Genomic DNA, 27485 nt, shown 5'->3' with positions numbered 1-27485 from the left:
GTGAGTATATACACTTTACTGCCGATGTGGGGGGGCACCACCTAAAATCTTGCCTAGGGCGCCAGATTGGTTAGGGCCGGGCCTGGGTGTGTGTGTATTAGTGTTGTCCCGATACCGGTACCAAAAGTATGTTGTTACTTTTCATTACTTTTCTAAATAAAGGGGACCACAAAAAATGTAATTATTGGCTTTATTTTAACAAAAAAATCTTAGGGTACATTAAACATATGTTTCTTATTGCAATTTAGTCCTTAAATAAAATAGTGAACATACAAGACAACTTGCCTTTTATTAGTACAATGGCAATAAAAATATACTGATTGACACTGTATATACACTACCGTTCAAAAGTTTGGGGTCACCCAAACAATTTAGTGGAATAGCCTTCATTTCTAAGAACAAGAATAGACTGTCGCGTTTCAGATGAAAGTTCTCTTTTTCTGGCCATTTTGAGCGTTTAATTGACCCCACAAATGTGATGCTCCAAAAACTCAATCCTCAAAGGAAGGTCAGTTTTGTAGCTTCTGTAACGAGCTAAACATTTTTCAGATGTGTGAACATGATTGCACAAGGGTTTTCTAATCATCAATTAGCCTTCTGAGCCAATGAGCAAACACATTGTACCATTAGAACACTGGAGTGATAGTTGCTGGAAATGGGCCTCTATACACCTATGTAGGTATTGCACCAAAAAGCAGACATTTGCAGCTAGAATAGTCATTTACCACATTAGCAATGTATAGAGTGTATTTCTTTCAAGTTAAGACTAGTTTAAAGTTATCTTCATTGAAAAGTACAGTGCTTTTCCTTCAAAAATAAGGACATTTCAATGTGACCCCAAACTTTTGAACGGTAGTGTATGTATATGTATACATATATGTATATATTATTATTGGGGCGGTACGGCTTGGTTGGTAGAGTGGCCGTGCCAGCAACTTGAGGGTTCCAGGTTCGATCCCCGCTTCTGCCATCCTAGTCACTGCTGTTGTGTCCTTGGGCAAGACACTTTACCCACCTGCTCCCAGTGCCACCCACACTGCTTTCAATGTAACTTAGATATTGGCTTTCACTATGTAAAAGCGCCTTGAGTCACTAGAGAAAAGCGCTATATAAATATAATTAACTTCACTTCATTCTATTGAGTTTAATTTTTAACATTTTCTGCTGGATGTTGTCAATGAAAAAAAATGTGCCTTGGCTCAAAAAAAGGTTGAAAAATCACTGTGTTAGAGGGTCAGTACTTTACTAAAGGAAGCAACTATGATGACATACCTCATATGGCCTGAAGGGGGCGTCAAAGACACAGGTTAAAAAAAATACAGTGTTCGGTACAAAACAACACAAAAAAAGAGAGAAGAGGAAAGTGTTTATTATAATGAAACATCACTTTGTGGCTAGGATAAACAAAGCCTCTTAACTGATCTTAGGCCATCACGTCATCACGCCATTAGCGAGATTTTTTTTCATTACACAACGCCAGGAGCTCGTATAAAATATACAAAATGCATGGAGGATAATAGTGTTTCTTTTTAAGACTCTTTCTAGATGAATTGGCGATAAATTGCTTGTTTGCGTCGTGAAATTAACGTTGCCTGTCAGTCACGTTTAGGGGCGAATGGATTGCAATTAATTGGCGGGGAACGGGCCCCGCCCCCTTTCACGCGCGCACGCGCACGGAAGAAAAAAAAAAAAAAAGCCACCAAGAAAAACCTGTCCTGACACTCCCTGCGCGCGCAGGGGAGAAAGTGGGCGTGGGCGCGCACCGGGGACGAGACGCGCACACGGGAGCGCGCACGCCGCCACCACCAGACAGCGCGAAAGAGAGAGAAAGCGAGAGAGAGAGAGAGAGAGAGTTAAAGAGAGAGAGAGAGAGAGAGAGAACTATCCAAGCAAGCCAGTCCAGCTCCAGGCTTGATGTCCCCGTGAGTGACTCCTCCAGCCCAGGGAAGAGGAATTAACGGCGGGTAAAGAGGAGAAGGAATATCGGCCATGGCGTTCACCTCCATGTGGAAGTACCGCGTCCCCCTCGTCACCATCACCGTGGCATGCCTGGTCCACACCGGTAAGACATTTCAACTCCTTCCCCTTGCGCCCGAGCGTCGCCTGGCGTCCTGTGCAAGTTGCGTTCAAGAGAGGACTACTTGTGTGTCAAGTTGTGTTCCGGAGGACTACACTTGTGGTGTCAAGTTGTGTTCCGGAGGACTACACCTGTGTGTCGCACACTTTCTGTAGTGTTGGCTCCCTCGTCCATGTTGTCGTGCTTGTTGTTGACACAGAAAGCCCCCTTAAACGCTCCATAAAGGGGAAACAAAAGTGAAAGGTTGCCACTTTCTTTTATTTATTTTTATTTTTAGCATTGTGCGACGTTGACCTGAGCGTGTCACGCTTGAATGTTGCCTTGTTGACCAACATTTGCATGGATACATAGAAGGGAGTTATTAGAATTGCATTGACATTGTTGTTAGAACATATACTTGCTTGGGAAAAAATGCTCATAACAAAGTCTTGGATTTTTTATTTATTTATTAGGATTTTTTTTTAAATCTCTGTATGTTTACACTGCACACCAAATCAGAATATTTAGCTCTAAAGTGACACAGATTGCATCTTTTTTTTGCCAGTCTAAACGCTCCAAAGTGCTTAAAATCTTGATTTTTAAGCATCAGATATGGTCCGCATCAAGAGGTCGCCTGAATCCGATCTGTTCGAATTGCGACTTTTACGTCGTTTTTGGGTGAACTACGTTATCCGTGTTCGCGGGGAAAAACTGAACTTCCCGTTTCGGTGAATAGGACGCAAATACTAAACAAAATGTAACATATGAAGATTTACTTTGATTCCGAAGAAATAGCGATTGACCGGAAAATGGTGTGTACGCCGTGGCACATTTGCTTACATGTTACGTACGTTGCGCACGTTTTTTTCGCAAGTTGAAAAATAACGCTAAAATACATTACAGACCAAAAGTTTGGACACACCTTCTCATTTCAATGCGTTTTCTTTATTTTTATGACTACCGTATTTTTCGGACTATAAGTCGCAGTTTTTTTCATAGTTTGGCCGGGGGTGCGACTTATACTCAGGAGCGACTTATGTGTGAAATTATTAACACATTAGCGTAAAATATCAAATAATATTATTTATCTCATTCACGTAAGAGACTAGACGTATAAGATTTCATGGGATTTAGCGATTAGGAGTGACAGATTGTTTGGTAAACGTATAGCATGTTCTATATGTTATAGTTATTTGAATGACTCTTACCATAATATGTTACGTTAACATACCAGTTGGTTATTTATGCCTCATATAACGTACACTTATTCAGCCTGTTGTTCACTATTCTTTATTCATTTTAAATTGCCTTTCAAATGTCTATTCTTGCTGTTGGCTTTTATCAAATAAATTTCCCCCCAAAATGCGACTTATACTCCAGTGCGGCTTATATATGTTTTTTTCCTCCTTTATTATGCATTTTCGGCCAGTGCGACTTATACTCCGGAGCGACTTATAGTCCGAAAAATACGGTACGTTATCCGTGTTCGCGGGGAAAGACGGAACTTCCAGTTTCGGTGAACAATGTCTTTTTTCGGCAATAGTGTGCAAATAATAAACAAAATGTAATATATGAGGATTTAATTTGATTCCGAAGAAATAGCGATTGACCGGAAAATGGTGTGTACGCCGTGGCACATTTGCGTATGTGTTTTACGCGAGTTGAAAAATAACGCTAACATACAGTACAGGCCAAAAGTTTGGACACACCTTCTCATTCAATGCATTTTCTTTATTTTGAATGACTATTTACATTGTAGATTGTCACTGAAGGCATCAAAACTATGAATGAACACATGTGGAGCTATGTACTTAACAAACATGTTTTATATTCTAGTTTCTTCAAAATAGCCACCCTTTGCCCCGATTACGGCTTTGCACACTCTTGGCATTCTCTCGATGAGCTTCAAGCACACCTGTGAAGTGAAAACCATTTCAGGTTTTCATCTCTTGAAGCTCATGGAGAGAATGCCAAGAGTGTGCAAAGCAGTAATCAGAGCAAAGGGTGGCTTCACAGGTGTGCTTGAAGCTATAATATAATTAGGGGGTTTATACTTTTATATTAAGGGTGTAACGGTACACAAAAATCTCGGTTCGGTACGTACCTCGGTTTAGAAGTCACGGTTTGGTTCATTTTCGGTACAGTAAGAAAACAACAAAATATACATTTTTGAGTTATTTATTTACCAAATTTGTAAACAATGGCTTTATCCTTTTAACGTTGGGAACACTATAATAATTCTGCCCAAAAATAGACATAGCTATGTGTGTGTTCCAATTCAATTATTTAGTGTCTCTGGATCTTGTTTAAATCAGCTCAGATAATACAGTTCTTGGAGAAAGGTTTTGGAGAGTAAAGCAGTACAGTCCATGTGCTGCAGGTTAAGGGTGAAACTGTGTAGAGGGTTGACTCGAGAGCCTCCTACCAGCCCAGACAGAACAGGTGGTGGTGTTCCTGGCTGTAATCTCCCAAGAACGATCCTTGGACTAGATGCTTTTTTTCCTTATCTCGCCATCATAAAGAGAAGCCTGGCCTGTGTAAGAACCAGGACCATCCTTATAAATCAATGTGTACACAAATCAAATGTCTTCATTAAATAACACTAAATGCATTATAAAGTATTCAGAACAGGTTCTAGTTTTTTCCTCAATATTGTACAATATAAATCAACATACATGTCAGAATCACAATATGCAATAAAGTGCTAAAATACCCATTAGCAGCATAAATATGACCTATACAATTCGGTCAGTGCACTAAACGTGCTTATTTTTAAACACATTCAAAAGTACATTCAATACACAATAGTTATCATTGGTTCAAGTCATAGACCTTGTATATGGACCATTGAGAAATATGCCACAAAGACTGTTGCAATGAAACAATGGAAGAAAGACTAATATATTTTCATAAACATGGACTCACCAACTCGGCTTCTACAGTCACACACAGCTTAATGACAAAAAATCCGGCGCTGGTATTCGGCTCTTTAAAGTTAACAAATAGGCATTTAGTTTAGAATACCGTCAGTACAATATTTCGGGTGAAAACGAGAATAAAAACCTACCTCGAGCAGAAATACAATCTGTCTCCCATCACGTCCTGTGACTCCTGTCTACTGTCCACTTCCTGCTACCGGCTTATAAGCACTTGCTGATTGGACCGCGGCGGTCACGTGACTAGGGAGAGTTGCACGCTCTCCCTAGTCACGTGACATAGAGTAATAGAGAGCAAGTCTCTGCAAAAGTATGTATTTGACACCTGCGTTACACCAGCATGCCGTGTGTTGTGCCTCGGTGTGCATTGTTTACACCAGTGTTTTTCAACCTTTTTTGAGCCAAGGCACATTTTTTCCGTTGAAAAAATGTGGAGGCACACCACCAGCAGAAATCATTAAAAAACAAAACTCAGTTGTAAAAAGTCGTTGTCGCAATTGTTGGATATGACTTTAAACCATAACCAACCATTGTCTCAAAGTAGGTGTACTGTCTCGACCTGCCACATTGTTTTGAGTTTTTTGCTGTTTTCCTGTGTGTAGTGTTTTAGTTCTTGTCTTGCGCTCCTATTTTGGTGGCTTTTTCTGTTTTTTTGGTATTTACCTGTAGCAGTTTCATGTCTTCCTTTGGGCGATATTTGCCGCATCTACTTTGTTTTAGCAATCAAGAATATTTCAGTTGTTTTTATCCTTATTTGTGGGGACATCGTTAATTGTCATGTACATTGTGGACACCGTCTTTGCTCCGCAGTAAGTCTTTGCTGTCGTCCAGCATTCTGTTTTTGTTTACTCTGTAGCCAGTTCAGTTTTAGTTTCGTTCTGCATAGCCTTCCCTAAGCTCCAATTACTTTTCTTAGGTAGCACTCACCTTTTGTTTATTTTTGGTTTAAGCATTAGATACCTTTTAACCTGCACGCTGCCTCCCGTTGTTCCCGACATCTACAAAGCAATTAGCTACCTGCTGCCACCTGCTGATATAGAAGAGTATTACACGGTTACTCTGCCGAGCTCTAGACAGCACCGACACTCAACAACAACACATCATTTGCAGACTATAATTATTGGTTTGCGAAAAATATTTTTAACCCAAATAGGTGAAATTAGATAATCTCTCATGGCACAGTGGTTGAAAAACACTGGTTTACATAACGTGCGGTACGCTACTTATGTCCGTCCGTGCAGTGCGCTACCTAATATGTTTGTGTGGAAACTCGTTCGGTACACCTCCGAACCGAACCGAACCCCCCGTACCGAAACGGTTCAATACAAATACACGTAGCGTTACACCCTTATTTTATATTCTTATATTCACTGTTACAGGCGGCCCTCTGAGGGCAGCCATTACTGCGATGTGGCCCTCCATGAAAACAAGTTCGACACCCCTGATCTAAACAGCTGGAAAAAAAAAATCACATTTTGAAAGAATCTGATTTGGTCCACTTTGTGTAAACGTAGTCTGTGATTGTTTACTTCTGGCTGGTGTTGTGTGCTTATCTGATCATTTCTGCCTCGGTTGTTGTTTCCCCATCATGTTGCGTTAGCCTCGATGCAGGGAGAAGGTCAAAAGGTCGCTTCTTGCTGCAAATTGTCTCACTGGTGCACTGCTCCCAGATCAGCTGCTCACCATATAGCTTGTTTATTTACTGATTTCTCTTTCTGAGTGTTTATATGCACGGAGGCATTTGTGTGTTGCGTATGTGTGTCTGGCCACCTCTTTATGAAATTGCCTGTGTGTTGCATTTAAATGTGGCCTCTGTGTCGCCAGCTTACAGCGGCGGCTTTTCTTTTTGGTGCGTGAGCAACCTCTGCTGTGGGCTGCTCACTGATCACTGTCATTAATCTAGACACTGACAGGGGCCAGGAGAGACGGGGAGGGGGGTTTGTAAGGTTGGATGGCGCATGGAAGAAGCTGCCTTATATGCATTGATATCGTGCACTGTACTTCTCGGCTGAAACAATCTGGAAAATGGGCCAAAGAAGGGAGGTGATGCAGGGTTGTAATGGCAGCATGGAGATGGACATTTTGATTGAATGGATGCTCGGACAAATCTGTGCAAAAGAGTACCCTTGCAGCTCTCTTTGTAAGAAGGCTTTTTGTCAGATTCCCCCCCCCTTCTTTTGGGTCACAAAGTCCATATAAGGCTCGTATTTTGCAATGCATTGTGGGGCCAATGTAGCCATTTATGTTGGCCAAAGCTTTTGTTTACATCACAAGTGTCAACCTCAAGGCCCAACACTTCATCTTACTTGGCCATTCGAAAGGCTGGAAATAACATGCAGTGTTTCCCATAAACTGCCAAGATACCTGTGGCGGTGGGGGCGTGGTCACCATGACATCATCGAGTAATTTGCATCATTTACTACAATGATATGATTTTCTCTAAAAAGGCTAAAAAATTAATAACAGTTTTGTTTTAAACGTCCATCCATCCATCCATCCATCCATTTTACAATATAATTACAACACTTTATGTACATATTTATAAACAGATTTGAACAATAAGTTATTTACTGAAATATATTTATTAATTGTGGTTCTTACAAAAAATATATCTTATAAAATATAAAAGCTAAAATGTCTCTTAAAGCTCTGCTCTTTAATTAGTGCATACTAAATAATTTAACTTTAGCCTACTACTACAACCATATTATTTACCAGCAACATAAAGTGAAACAGAGGCAGAGGTGTCCTGCCACAGTCAGTAACAAATCAACAGAAAACAGTAGTGGTGGTAGATAGACACAGAGCTTCATCAAACATCTGATCCACTGAACAAAGAGCTCCAAAAGTCTTGAACTTTAGACTGCCATCAGTTTTACTCCCTACACTTAACCATGTGTTTCCTACTGCCTGAAGACTTTGCACCCTTTGTTATATACACATGTTGTGTTTGTAATATAAATACATTTAATAAAGTCAAATACAAATAAGGCAACAAGAGAAGTATCCTACACTTCTCTTTTGTAAAGTAAATCTGAACAGCCGATATGGGCATCTACATCAACTATATGATTTGCCTGTGAAGCTGGACAGGACAAAAAAAAAAGGGAAAAAAAAAAAGAATTTATTTATTTATTTTATTTTATTTTATTTTTTTAATTTGTGGGGGACGTAATTCTTTCGTGGCAGGCCGCCACAAATAAATGAATGTGTGGGAAACACTGACATGCATCATTAAAGTACTGTAACTCTTCTTCTTATATTTATTTTTTCTTTCTATTTTGGGAGGAAAAAAATATATGTACTCCATGTAATCGCAAATTGTGTTGACTTAAATATTGTCGAATTACGCAAAAGTATATTATCAAACTGTTATGATCCGCTGCCCGGATCATAGTCTGTTTAAGTTTTTCGAGTCACTTGTGTTTTATGTTAGTTTTGGACTCCTTTAGTTCCTGTTTATGCACCTCTGAGTTTGTTACCATGGCTACGTATTAGTTTCACCGGCCTCTTGTGTTCGGGACGCACACCTGTTTGTAATCAAGAGACATTATTTAAGCCTGTCTTTGCCACTCAGTCGGGCTGGCTTCTTTGTTTGTGTCACGCTACTGTTACGTAAGATTTGCTTGTCTTTTAGCCCCTGCTAGTGATCTCTGGTCTGTGCTAAGTAGTAGCCTTAGCTTCAGGTGCGATCGGCACCTTGTTCCGTCAGTTTGTTTTCTGTTTTGTACCTCTTTGAGTGTTGATTTACGATTAAATCATGTTCCTACCTGCAAGTCCTGTCCGGAGTCGTCCGTTTGCATCCTGGCAGAACAAACCTCGCAGTAAGCTGCAACCCCAATGTAACACAAAAGTTCAAACCATTTTTTAAATAGAAGTAAATACTTATAATAATGATTTCAAAGCAAGTTATCCATCAAATTGTGCTGTTTTTTTTTCATTTAGAGAAAAATGGTGTAAAAACCACAGTAAATTTCACAATTTTACCATGAAATCTATTGCTACTTTTACATTGCACAATTTGATGGATAACTGGCTTTGAAATCATTATTATAAGTATAATAATGATAAAAAAGGTAGCTCAGGTGCCCAAATTTTACTGTAAAATTGCATTTTTTTAAATTTACAGTAAAAAAACAAATGTAAATTTTACAGTAACATTCTGGCAACTGAGCTACCTTTTTTTTTTAATCATTATTATACTTATAATAATGATTTCAAAGCCAGTTATCCATCAAATTGTGCAATGTAAAAGTAGCAATAGATTTCATGGTAAAATTGTGAAATTTACTGTGGTTTTTACAGCATTTTTTCTAAATGAAAAAAAAAACAGTACTTTTTTTTACTGTAAAAAACTGTGCTGCTGTTTGGCATTTACAGTAATACACCGAAACATCTACAGTTGTTGATTTGTGGTAAAAAACAACAACAAAAAAACAAAAAATTATGTTAGATCCACTATGGACTAGACTCTCACACTATTATGTTAGATCCACTATGGACTGGACTCTCACTATTATGTTAGATCCACTATGGACTGGACTCTCACACTATTATGTTAGATCCACTATGGACTAGACTCTCACACTATTATGTTAGATCCACTATGGACTGGACTCTCACTATTATGTTAGATCCACTATGGACTGGACTCTCACACTATTATGTTAGATCCACTATGGACTGGACTATCACATTATTATGTTAGATCCACTATGGACTGGACTCTCACTATTATGTTAGATCCACTATGGACTGGACTCTCACTATTATGTTAGATCCACTACGGACTGGACTCTCACACTATTATGTTAGATCCACTATGGACTAGACTCTCACACTATTATGCTAGATCCACTCGACGTCCATTGCTCTGGTCTCCCAGGGTGGGGTCCCCAAATCTGCTGTCCCCTCCAAGGTTTCTCATTGTCCCATTGGGTTGAGTTTTTCCTTGCCCTGATGTGGGATCTGAGCCTAGGATGTCGTTGTGGCTTGTGCAGCCCTTTGAGACACTCGTGATTTAGGGCTATATAAGTAAACATTGATTGATTGATAAAAAATGGTGTAATGTCAGTTTTCACTGTTAGAAGCGGCCCTCAGGGGCCAAACATACCTGCGATGTGGCCCTCAGTGAAAACGACTTTGACACCTCTGGTTTACATGGTTGCACTGTACCCGCGCTAGTGTGAGAGCAACAAACAATGGTTTCAAATGGATCGTACAAAATCAAAAAAATCAAGATTGTACCGAGACAAACTGTACCCTTTCTAAAAGCTCGCTACCTCGAAAAACAGTAAGTGAAATTGGTGGTATTGATCCATATGAGCATGTCCAATGGACAAGAGATTTAAGTAAGCTGCTGCCATTGTCTGTATATGTTTTTATACCAAATTTCAGAATGCCAAGTCTCTTAAGGCTCATTGCCCTCTGTTCCAATTGCGTGTAGTCTACGGCTTTCATCTCTCACGAGTCCGAAATGGCGCGTATACAGGTTTCCCTTAATAAAAACAAGCTCTTTATTACTATGAAACATTTGATCATTGCCCCTACTTGGACGAAAATAACACTCATTCATGTTTGTGCCTACCCATGACTGAAAGTAAACAGACAGCATGCTTTTTTCCAAAATACTGTACGTTGTTTGTCACCAGCCTACTGAATGCTACTGAATAAAACATGCTTTGAGTCAAACTTACTAGTGGGAAAATGCCGTAAACACACCAACATGTACCAGGTGATGTCGTTAAAAGTCATGTTTGATCGTCTCACGGCTGCTATTCACCATCTCTTAATTAGCTCACTCACCAGAGTTCCTCACCAAATTTTTTTTCTCCCCCAGTTAACGATGTCGCCGTGTTTTGGACTTGTCAAAGAACAGAACAAAACTAGAGCACAGAGTCTTGCATTCAGCCGTGTAAATAAGATACTTAGATGACTGAAGTGCTGATATCAACCCAATCCCGCCCCCTCCACATCCCACCTCCCGGATTGTAAATAATGTAAATAATTCAATGTATATACTCTGATGATTAACTTGTGTGATGACTGTATTATGCTGATAGTATATATTTATACCATGAATTGATTAACGTGGACCCCGACTTAAACAAGTTGAAAAACTTATTTGGGTGTTACCATTTAGTGGTCAATTGTACGGAATATGTACTGTAATTTGCAATCTACTAATAAAAGTTTCAATCAATCAATCCGCAAGACCCACAATTCATTATGTTTATTACGTCACACTTTCAAGCCTTATATTAAAAAATACTTGCAGACTGTATGCCAAGCCAACAGGGGGTGTGATAATGCGGAGCAGTAACTACATTTTAGCCAACCAGAAGCCTGTAGATTAGATCCATTCTACGTAATCAAAATCAGTGTTTCCCACACATTCATTTATTTGTGGCGGCCCGCCACGAAAGAATTACGTCCGCCACAAATAATTTTTTTTTCTTTTTTTAAATAAATTTATTTATTTTTATTTTATTTTATTTATTTTTTATTTTATTTTATTTATTTTTGTCCTGTCCAGCTTCTCAGGCAAATCATATAGTTGATGTAGATGCCCATATAGGCTGTTCAGATTTACTTTACAAAAGAGAAGTGTAGGATACTTCTCTTGTTGCCTTATTTGTATTTGACCACTACTGTTTTCTGTTTATTTGTTACTGATTGTGGCAGGACACCTCTGCCTCTGTTTCACTTTATGTTGCTGGTAAATAATATGGTTGTAGTAGTAGGCTAAAGTTAAAATTATTTAGTATGCACTAATTAAAGGGGCAGAGCTTTAAGAGACATTTTAGCTTTTATATTTTATAAGATATATTTTTTGTAAGAACCACAATTAATAAATATATTTCAGTGAATAACTTATTGTTCAAATCTGTATATGAATATGTACATAAAGTGTTGTAATTATATTGTAAAATGGATGGATGGATGGATGGACGTTTAAAACAAAACTGTTATTATTAATTAGTAAGTATACATTTTTTGAGCCTTTTTAGAGAAAATCATATCATTGTACTAAATTATGCATGCCCATAGCCACGCCTATAGCCACGCCCCCACCGCCACAGGTATCTAGGCAGTTTATGGGAAACACTGAAAATGCATAAAAATCCTGAAAAAAATGGCAATAGTCCTTCAATCAGGAGCAGATACAATGCTCCTTCTACGGTATATAGAGACTAACTTTTGACTATTGGAGTGTATATATCTCACCTCAACAAAATGTAGGCTCATGGGCAGGTTATTGCATTATTTAAAGGCCTACTGAAAGCCACTACTAGCAACCACGCAGTCTGATAGTTTATATATCAATGATGAAATCTTAACATTGCAACACATGCCAATACGGCCGGGTTAACTTATAAAGTGACATTTTAAAATTCCCGCCACACTTCCGGTTGAAAATCTCCTTTGGAGATGATTTATGCGCGTGACGTCATAAAATGCACGGAAGTGTTTGGGCCCTATTGGACACAATACACGAAGCTCTGTTTTCTTCCACAAAATTCCACAGTATTCTGGACATCTGTGTTGGTGAATCTTTTGCAATTTGTTTAATGAACAATGGAGGCTGCAAAGAAGAACATTGTAGGTGGGATCGATCGGTGTATTAGCGGCTAAGTACAATACTTACAGCAGCACAACAAGGACTACTTACCCTGATAGAAGACGCCTAGCTGATGCTTGCCGCCAAACCCACGGATGAAGTCCTTTGTCGCGCCGTTGATCGCTGGAATGCAGGTGAGCACGGCTGTTGATGGGAAGATGAGGGCTGGCTGGCGTAGGTGGAGCGCTAATGTTTTATCATAGTTCTGTGAGGTCCGGCTGCTAAGTTGCTAAATTAGCCTTAGCGTCGTTAGCAACAGCATTGTTAAGCCTTACCAGGCTGAGAATTTTTAACCGTGTAGTTACATGTACATGGTTTAATAGTATTGTTGATCTTCTGTCTATCCTTCCAGTCAGGGGTTTATTTCTTTTGTTTCTATCTTCATTTGAGAACGATGCTAGCACGTTAGCTCAGTAGCTAAGTGTGTCACCGATGTATCGTCTTGGAGATAAAAGTCACTTTAAACGTCCATTTCGCGTGCTCGACTCTCATTTTCAAGAGGATATAGTATCCGAGGTGGTTTAAAATACAAATCTGTGATCTACAATAGAAAAAGGAGAGAGTGTGGAATCCAATGAGCCAGCTTGTACCTAAGTTACGGTCAGAGCGAAAAAAGATACGTCCATCACTGCCTCTCAAGTCCTTCACTGTAACGTTCCTCATGTACGAATCTTTCATCCTCGCTCAAATTAATGGGGTAATCGTCACTTTCTCGGTCCGAATCTCTCTCGCTCCATTGTAAACAACGGGGAATTGTGAGGAATACTAGCTCCTGTGACGTCACGCTACTTCCGCTACAGGCAAGGCTTTTTTTTATCAGCGAGCAAAAGTTGCGAACTTTATCGTCGATTTTCTCTACTAAATCCTTTCAGCAAAAATATGGCAGTATCGCGAAATAATCAAGTATGACACATAGAATGGATCTGCTATTCCCGTTTAAATAAAAAAAAATCATTTCAGTAGGCCTTTAAAGCAGGGGTCTCAAACTCAATTTACCCGGTGGCCGCAGAGGCATAGAGTCTGGGTGAGGTTTGGCCACAAGAACTTTATTAATTAAGAAAACCACTTCAACCTACAAAACAAGAAAGAATAAAACAATTTGTGCAGAGGAAGTCAGGACTAATGTCTACAATGAGCATGTTTTTGTAGTGCACAGCTTTTCAAAGTTGGGTTTGAAGCACGATACTGCATGATACTGATAAAGCATGTTCCCCGGGGGTCACATGTGCACCCCCCCATCACCCCACGGGGCCCGCCCCACTATTTTGAGAAGAACTGTTTTAGAGTGACAGGTTCCCATAGAGTCAAAGAGATGTGTGGCCTTGTGTTGTTGTTGTTGTTGTGAACCTTAGCAGAGGTGGAAAGAAAGACTTCACAGTGTGTCTGACGGGCAGGCCTGAGGGACACACATGCAGACGCACACACTCACAAACACACACGCACGCACACATGCAAATACGCCTGTACGTGCGCGCTGTTTTGTCAAATGGGGTAAAATATTAAGATCATTCCAGCATTTTTCTTGCCAAAATGTCCTCACAAAGAGAACTGTCCTCAAAGGTGAGACGTCAAACACACACACACACACACACACACACACACACACACACACACACACACACACACACACACACACACACACACACACACACACACACACACACACACACACACACACACACACACACACACACACACACACACACACACACACACACACACACATTCTTGTATTTCTTACCTTCTTGAGACCTCCAAACAATGCCTCCCCTTTAGGACCACCTCTTCTAGAGATATAAATATTTGTATTTACAACATTAATAATATATACACACTTTGCAGATATAAAAAAAGGTAAGCTTTTAGTTATTTTTTTGGGAATTTTTAGTTCGTAGTTGGTTTTTCATCTTCAATATTTACTTCAAGTTATTACATTAGTCTCTATATACATATTTATTTACTTTTTTAAATTAATTTTGGCCAATGGGGGCACATTTCAATTTCTTACACACACTTGTTATTTCATATGTTGACACACAGTCAATTTAAAAAAAAAATCCCTCCTTTTTGGGACCACCCTCATTTTGATATATGTCACCACCAGGGGTGCAAATGAGACATTCTCTATTAGATGCAATGGTTATTCAGTATTGGGACCATGATTTATGTCCTAACTTGTTCACACCTCCTCATATAGACGGAACTTTTGATGTCTCAAGAAGGGTAGAAATACAAGAACAGACACACACACACACACACACACACACACACACACGGTCTAAGGTGGTGAAATTAGATCCTTGCATTTGTTTCCACAAAAAAATGTATCCACAAAGAAATAAAGGTCCCGAAAAGTGGGATGTCAGAAGTTGTGTCTGCTACACACACACACACACACACACACACACACACACACACACACACACACACACACACACACACACACACACACACACACACACACACACACACACACACACACACACACACACACACACACACACACACACACACACACACACATTCTTGTATTTCTTATCTTCTCGAGACCTCAAAAAAAATTCCTCCCCTTTAGGACCACCTCTTCTAGAGATATAAATATTTGTATTTACAACATTAATAATATATACATACTTTGCAGATATAAAAAAAGGTAAGCTTTTAGTTATTTTTTTGGATTTTTTTGTTTGTAGTTGGTTTTTCATCTTCAATATTTACTTCAAGTTATTACATTAGTCTCTATATACATATTTATTTACTTTTTTAAATTAATTTTGGCCAACGGGGGCACATTTCAATTTCTTACACACACTTGTTATTTCATATGTTGACACACAGTCAATTTAAAAAAAAATCCCTCCTTTTTGGGACCACCCTCATTTTGATAGATGTCACCACCAGGGGTGCAAATGAGACATTCTCTATTAGATGCAATGGTTATTCAGTATTGGGACCATGATTTATGTCCTAACTTGTTCACACCTCCTCATATGGACGGAACTTTTGATGTCTCAAGAAGGGTAGAAATACAAGAACAGACACACACACACACACACACACACACACACACACACACACACACACACACACACACACACACACACACACACACACACACACACACACACACACACACACACACACACACACAGTCTAAGGTGGTGAAATTAGATCCTTGCATTTGTTTTGCCAAAATGTATCTACAAAGAAATAAAGGTCCCGAAAAGTGGGATGTCAGAAGTTGTGCCTGCCACACACACACACACACACACACACACACACACACACACACACACACACACACACACACACACACACACACACACACACACACACACACACACACACACACACACACACACATTCTTGTATTTCTTACCTTCTTGAGACCTCCAAACAATGCCTCCTCTTTAGGACCACCTCTTCTAGAGATATAAATATTTGTATTTACAACATTAATAATATATACATACTTTGCAGATATAAAAAAAGGTAAGCTTTTAGTTATTTTTTTTGGGAATTTTTAGTTCGTAGTTGGTTTTTAATCTTAAATATTTACTTCAAGTTATTACATTAGTCTCTATATACATATTTATTTACTTTTTTAAATTAATTTTGGCCAACGGGGGCACATTTCAATTTCTTACACACACTTGTTATTTCATATGTTGACACACAGTCAATTTGAAAAAAAATCCCTCCTTTTTGGGACCACCCTCGTTTTGATATATGTCACCACCAGGGGTGCAAATGAGACATTCTCTATTAGATGCAATGGTTATTCAGTATTGGGACCATGATTTATGTCCTAACTTGTTCACACCTCCTCATATAGACGGAACTTTTGATGTCTCAAGAAGGGTAGAAATACAAGAACACACACACACACACACACACACACACACACACACACACACACACACACACACACACACACACACACACACACACACACTCACACACACACAGTCTAAGGTGGTGAAATTAGATCCTTGCATTTGTTTTGCCAAAATGTATCTACAAAGAAATAAATGTCCCGAATAGTGGGATGTCAAAAGTTGTGCCTGCTACACACACACACACACACACACACACACACACACACACACACACACACACACACACACACACACACACACACACACACACACACACACACACACACACACACACACACACACACACACACACACACACACACACACACACACACAGTCTAAGGTGGTGAAATTAGATCCTTGCATTTGTTTTGCCAAAATGTATCTACAAAGAAATAAAGGTCCCGAATAGTGGGATGTCAAAAGTTGTGCCTGCCACACACACACACACACACACACACACACACACACACACACACACACACACACACACACACACACACACACACACACACACACACACACACACACACACACACACACACGCACACACACACACACACAGACATTCTTGTATTTCTTACCTTCTTGAGACCTCCAAACAATTCCTCCCCTTTAGGACCACCTCTTCTAGAGATATAAATATTTGTATTTACAACATTAATAATATATACATACTTTGCAGATATGAAAAAAGGTAAGCTTTTAGTTATTTTTTGGGGAATTTTTAGTTCTTAGTTTGTTTTTAATCTTCAATATTTACTTCATGTTATTACATTAGTCTCTATATACATATTTATTTACTTTTTTAAATTAACTTTGGCCAACGGGGGCACATTTCAATTTCTTACACACACTTGTTATTTCATATGTTGACACACAGTCAATTTAAAAAAAAAATCCCTCCTTTTTGGGACCACCCTCATTTTGATATATGTCACCACCAGGGGTGCAAATGAGACATTCTCTATTAGATGCAATGGTTATTCAGTATTGCGACCATGATTTATGTCCTAACTTGTTCACACCTCCTCATATGGACGGTACTTTTGATGTCTCAAGAAGGGTAGAAATACAAGAACAGACACACACACACACACACACACACACACACACACACACACACACACACACACACACACACACACACACACACACACACACACACACACACACACACACAGTCTAAGGTGGTGAAATTAGATCCTTGCATTTGTTTTGCCAAAATGTATCTACAAAGAAATAAAGGTCCCGAATAGTGGGATGTCAAAAGTTGTGCCTGCTACACACACACACACACACACACACACACACATACACATACACATACACATACACCTACACATACACATACACACACACACACCTCAGTAGATCACTGGCTAATCCAGAGAAGAAAAGCTCTGGGCTAACATTTTGTGGCCACACACTAAAACAAATGTCACAAAATTCGCCTCCTCTGCTCGCCCACAATTAATAGCTTCCACCCCTCCCCATCCCATCGCCCCCCCCCCCCCCCTCCCCATCCCATCTGTATTCTCCCTCCCTCCCTCCCACCTCCTGGCGGCCATCCCTCTCTCCCGTGCCTCCATTAGCACCTGGCTTATCGCTGTGTGCATTAAATCACCTCCATTTGTTTGTTTGAAAGCGTGCAATGAGAGCCATCCGTTTTGGGCTTGTCCCCCCCCCCCCGCACCCCCGCACCCCCACACCCCAATCATGACGTTTGGCCCCCTTCCGGGTTCTGGCACCGGAAAAACTGCAGCAGTCGGACCCTTTTTGTGGGATGAGATTTGAATAGCAATTACGGCGGATGCACAGCGTCTCCAAGCATGCTCGCCGCACTTTTATGTAAATATATGGATGGAAAACAAGCGCGGCGCGTATGTTCTGGAACACGCGTCAAAACATTTATGTGCGTGGCTTCACTTCGCCGCTGCTTATGCGGAGGCGTCGCGCAGGTTTCCGTCACGGGAGTGGAAATCGCCCTCCTTTCACTTCCACTTTGTGCTTGGCTTGCTACCTCGCCGTCTTTGTTCTTCATGCACTGGCAGTCGTCAGCGTAAGCCAAGGTTTATCCTTTGATCCAAACCTTGGAGGATAATTCGCCCACAAATAAACTTGTCAACAATTTAATGAAGAGGAGCAAGGCCGGATGCGAGCTTCCCCCTTTGCCCCGCCGTCTGCTTCAGTTCAAGGCATGGACCTGAGACTGCTACTCAAAAGGAAATGCACTACCTGCATGGTTTGGATCAACTGATAAAGGGCCCTGACAGGCTGTCGCACTCTCCCATAAGAGCCTCCGCACACAAGCCCCGTAAACAAATTAGACTATTTTTGCCACGCGGCTCATTGTGGGATGGCTCTTATTCCCTTCTGAGGATTTTATGGCTCGATTACTCAGCGGCAGAAGGTCCTTGCTTCAACATTTCAAGTGCTGCTGATGTGTTTTTGTGGGATTCTATTCCCATCCACCACGTCCGTCTCCGCTGTCCTCCATCATTGTATTTGTGTCACTGAGAAGACTCTCCAGCAAACCTGACTACTTAACCATTTTTAAACTTTGAATGTTCCCCGATTTGACAAAAGTAACTTTTTTAATGATAGTTCTGAGAGTAATGCGTCTCCCGAGAGCACAAAATGTACGGAGACATGGGGGAGTTTTTTTCTTTAATTACTATTATTATTATTTTTTTTAGTGAAGTGAAGTGAATTACATTTATATAGCGCTTTTTCTCAAGTGACTCAAAGCGCTTTACATAGTGAAACCCAATATCTAAGTTACATTCAAACCAGTGTGGGTGGCACTGGGAGCAGGTGGGTAAAGTGTCTTGCCCAAGGACACAACGGCAGTGACTAGGATGGCGGAAGCGGGGATCGAACCTGCAACCCTCAAGTTGCTGGCACAGCCGCTCTACCAACCGAGCTATACCGCCCCAAGTATATTTATTTAAGTATTTTATTTTTAGACATGTCTAAAAATAATAATAATTAAAAAAATAAAATGTATACATTTTTTATTAGTTTTTTTTAAATAACTTTATAAGAAGTTTCTCGTGCGCACGAGATACATGTCTAAAAAAAAAAAAAAAAAAAAAAAAAATTATAAATTTTTTTTCCTCCCCCATGTCCCTTTAGGGCAGGGGTGTCCAAAGTGCGGCCCGGCGGCCATTTGTGGCCCACAGGTCATTTTTTAACGGCCCCACGTTACATTTTAAAAATACGATTGAAAACAATTAAAAACATGATACCGTATTTCCTTGAATTGGCGCAGGGAATATAGTATTCGCACGTCTAGAATTACTGCCGGGTCAAACTCGTTTCTCAAAATAATTAACGCATGCTTGGCCTTATCGCCGGTTCATTATTGAAGCTGGATCAAATTCGTTTCGCAAAATATTAATTTTATTATCGCATGTCTATAATTTTCACCGGGTCAAACTCGTTTCGCAAAATATTTAGCATATGGCTAGAACTTCCACCGGGTCAAATTCGTTACGTCACGAGTGACGCATCTGTCCTATTTTCAAAATGGAGGAAGCTGCTTTCAGTAGTTTACAATCGCACAAAGGAAAAAAGATAAAGAGCTTTTCAGTAGGATTTAAGGTCCAAGCTATTGAATACCGGTACAGTATGCTAAAGAGAACAGTAAGCAGCTATGTTTTATTAATATACCGTAGCTGCGTGTGTGAAATACTGTATAAGTCATTAAATGACTCCCGCCTCCTGGTGGTAGAGGGCGCTGCCGCGCTAGTGATCCTTCTTGCGACTTCCGGTACTGCAGAAGAAGTGAACACACGCAGCAAGAGATTTTTTTCTCTTCCTTTTAACAAGGAGGGTATCTAAAATAAAACAGTTTTCTAAACTGGACTTTCAATGGAAGCAGGAGGTAATAACTAAAGGAATATCTCCATCGAGACAGAGACTTTTAAAACGGAAAAAAGGAAATAATGAAGACTTCTATCAACAAGTTATCGATGCTTTTGGTCAGAAGGAGCTGCAGATGGACTCCATTTATAAGTACAGGTAAGACCATAATAACGTTTTTTTTAATTAAATGTGCTTTTCATGATGGTATGCTTACATCACACTCAAAGCGCACGGCTAAATTTTATGGATTCCTTTTGGTAAACGCCGGAGTGAGAAGAGGTTTTAAAATAATTACCGCATGCACGGCCATCCCGCCGGTTTCCAGTAAACGCAGGAGTGACAGGAGGTTTTAAATTAATTAACGCCCCTGCGGCTATTCAAGGAAATACGGTAAGTGGTATAAAAGAGCAAACAGGTGAAATGTAACAAGAAAATGTCGCAATGTACACTACCGTTCAAAAGTTTGGGGTCCCATTGAAATGTCCTTATTTTTGAAGGGAAAGCACTGTACTTTTCAATGAAGATAACTTTAAACTAGTCTTAACTTGAAAGAAATACACTCTATACATTTCTAATGTGGTAAATGACTATTCTAGCTTTTTATAAAGAAGGGCCTAAAACGAACAAACGAAAAACATAAACAACAATAAAACGTACAATTGACGGATAGATCTGAAGTTGATCTCGAGATTATTGTCTTAAAAGTAAACAGTAAAAAAAAATAGAATTTATTTTTTAACACTATAATTATTTGGATCCCCAATAATTTTAGTGTGATTTGTTTTTAAGTGTCATTGCTCAAAAAATAATAATGAATTAAAATCAATGTTGTTATGAGTTATTGACCTTTTTAAGGCTCCAATTATTATGTAATCTCAAATATTCCACTTAAAAATTGTATTGTGTGAAAATATTGCATATTTTGTATTTTTTCCATAAAAAAACAGGGTTTTCTTTGACAAGAGCATACAACTTAAATCTTTAAAACCGTTATATTGACAGATAGACCTAATGTTGATCTAGAGATGTAAAACTTGAATAATAATAAAAATAATACTGAATAATGACACATTTTAAATATTTTTTTGACCAAAACCCGTCGAAATGTGGTCATTTCTTAACCAATATAGGACATCACAAAGAAAACGTTGAAACAACATGCTTTTTGACGACATTTATTCAAAGTCGGGTTCTAACCTTAATTTAACCATTGAAATGTGGTCATTTCCCAACCAATAGTGGACAACACAAACAAAACGTTGGACCAACATGCTTTTTGACGATGTTTATTCAATGTCGGGATCTAATGTTGATTTACCCATTCATATGTGGTCTTTTCCCAACCAAAACGTTGGAACAACATGCTTTTTGACGATGTTTATTCAATGTCGGGTTCTAACGTTGATTTACCCATTGAAATGTGGTCATTTCCCAACCAATAGTATACAACACAAACAAAACGTTGGAACAACATGCTTTTTGACGACGTTTATTCAACGTCGGGTTCTAACGTTGCTTTAACCATTGAAATGTGGTCATTTCCCAACCAATACTGGACAATACAAACAAAACGTTAAAACAAAATGCTTTTTTATGACCTGTATTCAATGGCGGGTTCTAATGTTGATTTGGCCATTGAATTTTGGTCATTTCCCAACCAACAACATTGGACTTGACGTTGTCTCAATTTACTAACACAACTTTTGCAAAGTTGTTTCGAAGTCACATTTTAAGGGGAAAGTATGCATAATGAACATAGTTTCAATGTCTCATGCCTGTTAAAAAATAGCGTAACCCTTTTACATTTTTTGTCTTACAAGTCGATATCAAAATATTGCAATAACATAAGCTGCTATAATTGTATTCATTTCGTTCCTCAAATAGAGGCAAGCATGAAAAGTGATTCCTTGGTTTTCGACAGTCATCCGTCGCAAAACTTCAGATGAAGACTGAATCGTATGAAAGTCAAATTCATTTTTCCCATAAGACATTATGCAAAGTCAAATAATTCATTCCAAACACCAAATAATATTAACAATACACACATTTCATAGAGGATAATTCTAGTTGTGAATGCACACATGTCAAATTTGGGGCGGCGTGGTTCAGATGGTAGAGTGGTCGTCCAGAAACGGAAGGGTTCTTGTCACAAATCCAGTTTCTGCCATCGTAGACACTGCCAACGTGTCCTTGGGCAAGACACTTCATCCACCTTGCTTCACCTACTTTGTTGTATGAATGTTTATGGGAGGACCCTTTTGTAAATATCTTCTTAATCTCAATGGGACATTCCTGTATAAGTGAAGGTAAAACATTGAAAATAATTAATGTGAAATACATAAAATGAGGAATGAAATGGATGAATACACATTTAACAACACTTTTACATTTGTTGAAGACACTTGGGAAGAGAAGAGCCACGGGGATGCCAAAAATGTATTTAACAACCTTGTTGACCTTCTTGATCAAATTGCTGGCACTTGATACTTTCTTTGGCATATTTTGCAGTTCTGCGCAGTAAAACCGACATGTGGAGATCTCTATTTGGGCACCGCAATCGGCTGAATGTTACAAGCAATGTTTGGCCATATCAAGGCAGTATAGGAATATTTGGTGGCATTTTTTTTTGTCAAAAACCAAATCTTAAGAAAAATGGGGTGTATGACAACCAAAGGTACCACTGTACTATGTTTTTTATTGTCTTGGTCATATTTGACTGAGCAGGCAGGACATGTATGCATGTGCTGTACTGCTTGGTCATAATAAGTTCTACTTCTGCTTCTAACGCCTTCGCTGAATAATTTTCAACCTTTGGCTCTGATTGGTACAGTTCTGTGTTGGTGTCACGAATGACCCCAGAAAAGCAAACTTGGGAGGAATGAGTGCGTAAGACGGTACGAATTTCAGGTTTTAGTCAATCAATCAATCAATCAATCAATCAATCAATCAATCAATCAATGTTTATTTATATAGCCCTAAATCACAAAAGTCTCAAAGGGCTGCACAAGCCACAACGACATCCTCGGTACAGAGCCCACATAAGGGACGTCGATGTGAATGACTATGAGAAACCTTGCAGAGGACCGCATATGTGGGTAACCCCCCCTCTAAGTACAGTCCTTAGTGGATCTAACGTAATAGTGAGAGTCCAGTTCATAGTGGGGCCAGCAGGAGACCATCCCGAGCGGAGACGGGTCAGCAGCGCAGAGATGTCCCCAACCAATGCATGGGCGAGCGGTCCACCCCGGGTCCCAACTCTAGACAGCCAGCACTTCATCCATAGTCACCGGACCCGGAACAACCCGGCGTCGGGGCAGAGGAGAAAAGAAAAGAAACGGCAGATCAACTGGTCTAAAAAGGGGGGTCTATTTAAAGGCTAGAGTATGCAAATGAGTTTTAAGATGGGACTTAAATGCTTCTACTGAGGCAGCATCTCTAACTGTTACCGGTAGGGCATTCCAGAGTACTGGAGCCCGAATAGAAAACGCTCTGTAGTCCGCAGACATTTTTGGGCTCTGGGAATCACTAATACAAGGTTCTGTGATTGATGAGCAGACATAAGTCGGGTAATTGAAGGCTTCTTTCTGTGAGAACTTAGTTGTGATACGTCACAATCACAAGCCAACGTTTCTTACCTCCTGGTACCTGCTGTTGTGTATTTGGGATCTGCACAAGTCCCGAAAATGTGAAATCAAACCGTGTAGGCAAGGCGGAGATATTTATAAAAAAATCTTGCCTTCCTTCATACATCCGCCAAACGATTTGTTTGGAATTTGCCCAATTTGTGACATTTATCCCATTGGTGAGGAATTATCCATGTTTTGTAAAGTTTTCCCGAAGAGCTTTACGTGTGTCTACCATTGTAGTCCGACGCCTACAAAACGGCGCATCCTGAAGAGATGGTCAGAAAGCGGCTTGAAGATGGTCTGTAAAACATAATCTATGCAAACATTTCACCAAAGAACCAGCATTACATGTTATGTAGACCACAAGGAAGTGTTTTAAGACGTTGCACGGTAAGTCCAACAATACAAACATGAAGATCGTTCTGACTTTAAAGAGTTTCAGTACATTTGCGTCCAAGTTTGGCCCTCATGGAGAAGTTTAAGGCCTCAGAAGACACAAGGTTCTGTGATTGATGAGCAGACATAAGTCGGGTAATTGAAGGCTTCTTTCTCCGTCGACCATCCGTTTAATTGTCAATCGGTTAAACTTTGTGTCACCCTCATCAGGCCGCCGCTAATGTAGAACCACACATTATGGCCGCCACCTCATCTCCTTGCCATTACTAATCCCCGGACAGCACAGATTGCGATGATCATAATGGTGATGTATGTCGTCCCTATGTGTCGCTCGCTGAGGGATAATGGCTCGACACCGCCCCCCCGTCCTCCTAGTTTAGAACTTTCCGGTCCAAGTTTTTGCCGAGGACGTTACAGTCGAGCAGTTTTGCTTCTGTTTGACCTGAGAGCAAAAAAACGAAAGCCCGTTTCTCGGTTCTGGGCTATGACCCGTTGTCCTCTGAATCAGCAGTTTCTCGCCCATTCCAATGCATGTTGTCTGTACTTCTGGGTTTGTAACCGGTAAACATCCTGTCCTTCTGGCAGTCCTCCTTTATTTGGACATCACCTCTTAAGGATGTTTAAGGTCTGTCAGAGATGAATAGAGGGGGAGAAGAATGGAGAATCCACAGCATTCCTAGCTGCACAGTTTCCATGACTTGTTTCACAGCCATCCTTGCTGTTGTGACACCTGTTTCCCCCTCCTTTTACCCTGCGCCGATAACACGAATAGACATCAGCCTCCTGCAGGAACACCGGTAACCAAGGTGATTATCCTCGCTTACCCGCTGTGATTGGACAAGGGGAAGCTGATTGAGCCGAAAAGGCCAAGTTCCTCAAATTGAAGGAGCTGGGATCTGTGTACTCTCACAGAGCAAAGGCTAATGCACATTTTGAACTGGAAGACTCGACGGAGAGGTAATGAGGTGCTCATCTAGGATAAGAAAGGGACTCTCGTAAAGCACAATATCCCCTCGCCTTCTGGGGGCCGGGGTCTGTGCGTCAGAAGAGGCCAGCTGATGAAGAGTGACCGGGCGTGGCCTGCCGAGGCAGGGACTGATGAGGTCAGAGATGGTCGGCTTGACTGGGCAGTGTATAAAAGAGTGCAGCAAGGCAAGGGAAGGCGGTGAAAGTCGCCAAGGGCCAGGCGTCTCAGACCAGTGGAGCGGTAACGGGCAAAGCTCAGGGGGGAGTCAGCCAGGAGAGTCCAACAAACGAGTGAACAATTGCGGCATTTTGACTGGAAGATGGAGAGTGCACACGGACGGTTGGAAAGAAGCAGAGGAAGGAAAACGGGAGACGGGGCAGAGCGGCGCACGGTAATGGTCTTAGATGAAGATGACGTCAAAGCATTGGCGTGTTTCCATGAGGTTGGAGAAAATTCTAGGACACAGGTGTCAAACTCAAGGCCCGGGGGCCAGATCTGGCCCGCAACATCATCTTATCTGGCCCGCAAAAACCTGGAAATTATATGTGTCAATAAAGCAGTTAATATTTTCTCACTAAATATTAGAGATGCCGATAAATGCGTTAAAATGTAATATCGGAAATTATCGGTATCGGTTTTTTTATTATCAGTATCATTTTTTCATTTAAATTTTTTTTTTTTTATTTTATTTTTTTTATTAAATCCACATAAAAAACACAAGATACACTTACAGTTAGTGCACCAAGCCAAAAAACTCCCTCCCCCATTTACACTCATTCACACAAAAGGGTTGTTTCTTTCTGTTATTAATATTCTGCTTCCTACATTATATATCAATATATATCAATACAGTCTGCAAGGGATACAGTCCGTAAGCACACATGATTGTGCGTGCTGCTGCTCCACTAATAATACTAACCTTTAACAGTTATTTTACTCATTTTCATTCATTACTAGTTTCTATGTAACTGTTTTTATATTGTTTTACTTTCTTTTTTATTCAAGAAAATGTTTTTAATTTATTTATCTTATTTTATTTGATTCATTTTTTTAAAAAGTACCTTATCTTCACCATACCTGGTTGTCCAAATTAGGCATAATAATGTGTTAATTCCACGACTGTATATATCGGTTGATATCGGTATCGGTTGATATCGGTATCGGTAATTAAAGAGTTGGACAATATCGGCATATCGGATATCGGCAAAAAGCCATTATCGGACATCCCTACTAAATATATTTGATTTTTGTCATTTTGACAGAAAAAATAAATGTACTGCTTGAAATTGCATTTAATAGTATCCAAAATAGCAACAAATATTATAGTATATTATCATACTTTCCAAACATGTTGTCTAAATAAAAATACTTAACTTTACAGCAAACTTCCCATCAAATTAATACAAATGACAGTAAACTTTACGTTGTTGTTTACAGCATATTACTGTAAATTGAAAAAAAACCCTACTACTTATGCATTACAATTCTGTTGACTGAGCTGCCAGTTTTTGACTGTAAAAGCTACGGTTGTTGTTTTTAACGGGGTATTACTGTAAGTGACAACCTTTTTCCAAAACACAATGCAGAATGTGAGATATAACAGGATAACGCATACATTTATCATTTGTTTTCAAAACAGTTACAAAAAAGTGGGACCCCAAAAATGTACTGTGGGACCCCATTTTTAGGACTTGATAAGGTCCCTGGGACCCCATTTTGACAATTCCTAGCGCCAACACTGATGGAGTAATGGTGTGTGCAAAACAGCAGCAGGTGGCTGTGGCCTGCGGGCCGGTTCGAATACTAATCAAATATCATCCCGGGGGCCATAGATCATTCATCCGGCCCGCGGGCATTGACTTTGACACCCCTGCTGTAGTTGTTGGTAGTATATTCTATTGTATTATTTTGACACTATTTTTTTTCTTCTTAAAAGGCTTGTTACATTAAAAATTGTATATTATAATACAATAATATTAATAATAATAATTAGAGATGTCCGATTATGGCTTTTTTGCCGATATCCGATATTCCGATATTGTCCAACTCTTAATTACCGATTCCGATATTAACCGATACCGATATATACAGTTGTGGAATTAACACATTATTATGCCTCATTTTGTTGTGATGCC

General features: G+C 39.8%; 1 protein-coding gene across 1 annotated transcript in view; it reads left to right on the top strand.

Annotated features, from left to right (window-relative positions):
• Positions 1-1731: 1731 nt before the first annotated feature.
• LOC133660446 (cell adhesion molecule 4-like) overlaps positions 1732-27485 on the top strand; it is a 534597-nt gene continuing 508843 nt past the window's right edge. The window contains exon 1 of the mRNA XM_062063951.1: positions 1732-2062. Within this exon, the coding sequence (XP_061919935.1) occupies positions 1990-2062 (73 nt within the window). The 5' untranslated portion in view covers positions 1732-1989. The remainder of the gene's footprint in view (positions 2063-27485) is intronic.

This window comes from Entelurus aequoreus, linkage group LG11 (assembly GCF_033978785.1).
Source record: "Entelurus aequoreus isolate RoL-2023_Sb linkage group LG11, RoL_Eaeq_v1.1, whole genome shotgun sequence".
Taxonomy (NCBI): domain Eukaryota; kingdom Metazoa; phylum Chordata; class Actinopteri; order Syngnathiformes; family Syngnathidae; genus Entelurus; species Entelurus aequoreus.
Note: the sequence above shows the minus strand (reverse complement) of the source record. Positions and strands in the feature narration are given on the sequence as shown.